Source organism: Vitis riparia, chromosome 13 (assembly GCF_004353265.1).
Source record: "Vitis riparia cultivar Riparia Gloire de Montpellier isolate 1030 chromosome 13, EGFV_Vit.rip_1.0, whole genome shotgun sequence".
NCBI lineage: Eukaryota > Viridiplantae > Streptophyta > Magnoliopsida > Vitales > Vitaceae > Vitis > Vitis riparia.
The window spans coordinates 4,292,269-4,295,812 of record NC_048443.1 but is presented as its reverse complement, the minus strand read 5'-3'; the positions used below and the strand labels follow the sequence as shown (position 1 = coordinate 4,295,812).

Sequence of the window (3,544 nt, the reverse complement as noted above, 5' to 3'; positions counted from 1 at the left end):
CAGCTGGTTGCTATGAAGAAATTTCGCAACCCTTCTTGTGCACCTGCGAAATTTCGCAGACCTCACCTTTCACCTGCGAAGTGGTCCTTAGTGCTTCCCGATATTTGTAACCGACACTTGGAGATATTTTTGATTAGATTTTTGTTGTCTAAATGCCCAAATTCTCCTTGTAAACCACCAGTGATAGAATTCCTTAGTTTTTAAGTTAGGAATTTGACAAAAATATCTATGTAATAGCTGTAAGTGTAATTGTGGTATTAAGGGAGCCCGAGGAGCCTGTTCTCAGGGGTGTTAGAGTTTTGGTTCCAAGGGATCCTTTGTACAGTTTTGGGGAAGGAAGTAAAATACAGAGCACTTGCTCTGTTTTTCATATATTCTTGTCTTCTCTTTCATTTTCATTTTTTTTTTCTTGCTAGCCAAACATTCTCTGAGATGTTTTCTCAGAGGATGAGAGGCTAGACTCTTTGTCTCTTGGAGCTAAGGTAACCGGGTAAGTTTCCACATGCATAAATTGGAAGTTTTGTTGTTTTAGTTGTTAATGAAGAGAAAGTGTGACCCGTTAATGGTTTTTTATCTTTTTAGTTAACTTAAAACGTCTTTAAATCACTGGGCCAACACTGGTAAGGCAAGTGATCTCCGTCCATGGAGATGCACTAGTTTACCCTTGCGAGCCTCTGGGAGGTGAGTTGAAGGTAGGATTTTCTAGAATTGCCAACACTTGGTAAGCTTTTGGACTCCAAGGAGACATCCATTAGTTATCTCTTGCCGAGCTTGTGAAGGGAAATCCAAGGTTAAAGATCACCTTGAATGGCAAGTGCTAGGTGAGAGGCACGAGCCATTGCAAGTTGCATCAGTGAGAGGGATTTAGTGTTTGAACCCATTAATGGGAAGCATCTGTACAACACCGGTTGGAGAAGGAACTATATGTTAATTCTCTAATGCGAGGAAAAGAAACAAGTGACCGGAACTCCCTTTTTGTATGAGGAATCTGAGCCTAGTGATCTGAAACTCCAAGAAACACTTTTTCTTTATAAGTAAAATCAGTTACTATTTTTGGTTAGTTTAAAACCTTTCCTTTTTCATTCAAACGTCTTTGTGTTTTCTTTTAAAGCTAACCTTGAAATGAAAAGGCACCAATCCAGCTTTGAATTGATATCATTTGTGAAGTGAAAACCCATCCCAGTGAACGATCCTAGAGCCACTATGCTATAGTAGCTTTGTCTTTGCTACCCTAGTATATGGTGTAAAGGTTATAAATTTTGTTGATTAATCCCTCAATCAAGGAGCACCAGCTGGACACGAATCAGCTGAGACACCAATTAGGCATGAATCACAAGGTTCAACCATGAGCTGTTACTCACTTAAAAAAATGAAGCTAACCCTTTGAGGTTTATCTAATCAAATCAAAATAGCAAGGATTCAATATCATGTTTATCAATCAAGCCATGGAGATAAAAACATCTTGAAGCTTTTAAGATCATTAAGAGTCAATTTAACTCTTAAACAAAAGTGTAAGCATGTCACTCTCATGAACTCAACAAATGTTGAAAATTTATGAAAAATGAAGAAAGGATTGAATCAAAACAAAAAGACATCAACTTGATTAAAGTTAGGAACATAGGAAGACAACTAGGACTCAAGAATATGCAAGAAGATGTCTTAGACAGGTTCTAGAGAAAGTCAATTGACTGTGCATAAACCTATGGACTTTCTAAGTGATTCAAACCTAGACACATCCAAAGGTTTAGTAAGAATATCAGCAATTTGACCCTCAGTTGGAACATATTCCAATGACACCACTTTGTCTTCAACTAAGTCACGAATGAAGTGATGTCTAATGTCAATGTGTTTTGTTCTAGAGTGCAGAACAAGGTTCTTGGAGATGTTGATTGCACTAGTATTGTCACAAAACACTACCATGGTTCCTTGATTTATTCCATAGTCTCTCAACATTTGCTTGATCTACAAAAGCTGAGAACAACAACTACCGGCAGCAATGTATTCCGCTTCAACTGTGGAAAGCGAAACAGAGTTTTGCTTCTTACTCATCCAAGCAACCAAACAATTTCCAATATAGAAACAACCACCTAAAGTGTTTTTCCTATCATCCACATTTCCAGCCCAATTGGCATCAGTGTAGCAAGCTACATCAGAATGAGTGTCAAATGGATACCAAAGACCTAGCTCTAAAGTACCAGCAATGTACCTAATGATACGCTTAAGAGCTATGAGATGAGATTCCTTAGGACATGCCTGATACCTAGCACACACTCCAACACTAAAAGCTATGTCTGGTCTACTAGCAGTGAGGTACAAGAGGCTACCAATCATGCTTCTATACAATGTTTCCTCTACCCCTTTCCCGGATTCATCCTTACTTAGCTTTAGGTTGGTAGGCATTGGTGTCCTAAAATGTTTAGTTGACTCAAGCCCAAACTTTTTGACAAGTTCCCTTGCGTATTTGGATTAGGATAGGAAAATCCCATCCTTGAGTTGTTTCACTTGGAAACAAAGAAAATAGGTCAATTCTCCTACCATGCTCATCTCAAACTCACTTTTCATCTCTTTGGAAAAATCTAAAGCACACTCACTAGAGGTAGAGCCAAACACTATGTCATCCACATAGATTTGTGCTACCAAGAACACTTCATCATTTCTTCTAATGAACAATATTCGATCAGCTCCCCCTTTCATGAATCCTTTCCTAAGAAGATAGGATGTGAGTCTTTCATGCCAAGCTCTAGGAGCTTGCTTTCAACCATAGAGAGCTTTTCTAAGTCTATAGACATGATTTGGATACCTAGGATCTTGAAACCCTTTGGGTTGCTCCACATACACTTCTTCATTGAGGATCCCATTTAGAAAGGCACTCTTGACATCCATTTGAAACAATTTAAATTTCCATACACAAGCTATAGCTAAAAGCATTCGAATAGATTCAAGTCTTGCAACTGGAGCAAAGGTTTCATCAAAATCAATTCCCTCAATTTGCTTGAACCCTTGAGCAACAAACCTAGCTTTATTTCTCACAATCATACCATTTTCATCCATCTTATTTTTGAAAATCCATTTTGTTCCAATGACATTCACATCTTTTGGTCTAGGCACTAATAACCAAACATCATTTCTAGAAAATTGATTTAGCTCTTCATGAAGAGTCTCTACTCAAACTTCATCATTCAAGGCTTCTTTAACATTTTTTGGTTCAATTTGGGAGGTATAGCAAACATAGCTTACCTCATTTAGCTTGGATTGTCTCCTTGTTACCATGATATCCTCATAGTTCCCAATCACATTGCTCAAAGGATGGTTCTTAGGTACCCTTGACTTATTTTTCTTTGATGGCTCAATTCTCCCCCTATCTCCTTTCTTTTCTTCATCTTCACTTAACTTTTCATCTTCAAATTTTTCTTTAATCACTTCAATATCTTTTAACACATCAATTCTATCATCATCACACTCTCTTGACCTTGATCATATATCATCCACAATCACATTGATTGATTCCACCATACATTTTGAACTCAAAATGTATACTCTATAT

General features: G+C 37.6%; 1 protein-coding gene across 1 annotated transcript; it reads right to left on the bottom strand.

The window, feature by feature from the left end:
- Window positions 1-1,962: 1,962 nt before the first annotated feature.
- LOC117927943 (secreted RxLR effector protein 161-like) lies at window positions 1,963-2,400 on the bottom strand. Its single transcript, XM_034847677.1, has one exon. It carries the CDS (start codon window positions 2,398-2,400, stop codon window positions 1,963-1,965), a length of 438 nt encoding a protein of 145 aa, XP_034703568.1.
- Between the last annotated feature and the right edge of the window lie 1,144 nt (window positions 2,401-3,544).

What these genes read in the sequence shown, in the direction of transcription:
- LOC117927943 (XM_034847677.1), bottom strand. Translation starts at nt 2,400, where the DNA reads ATGCCTACCAACCTAAAGCTAAGTAAGGATGAATCCGGGAAAGGGGTA.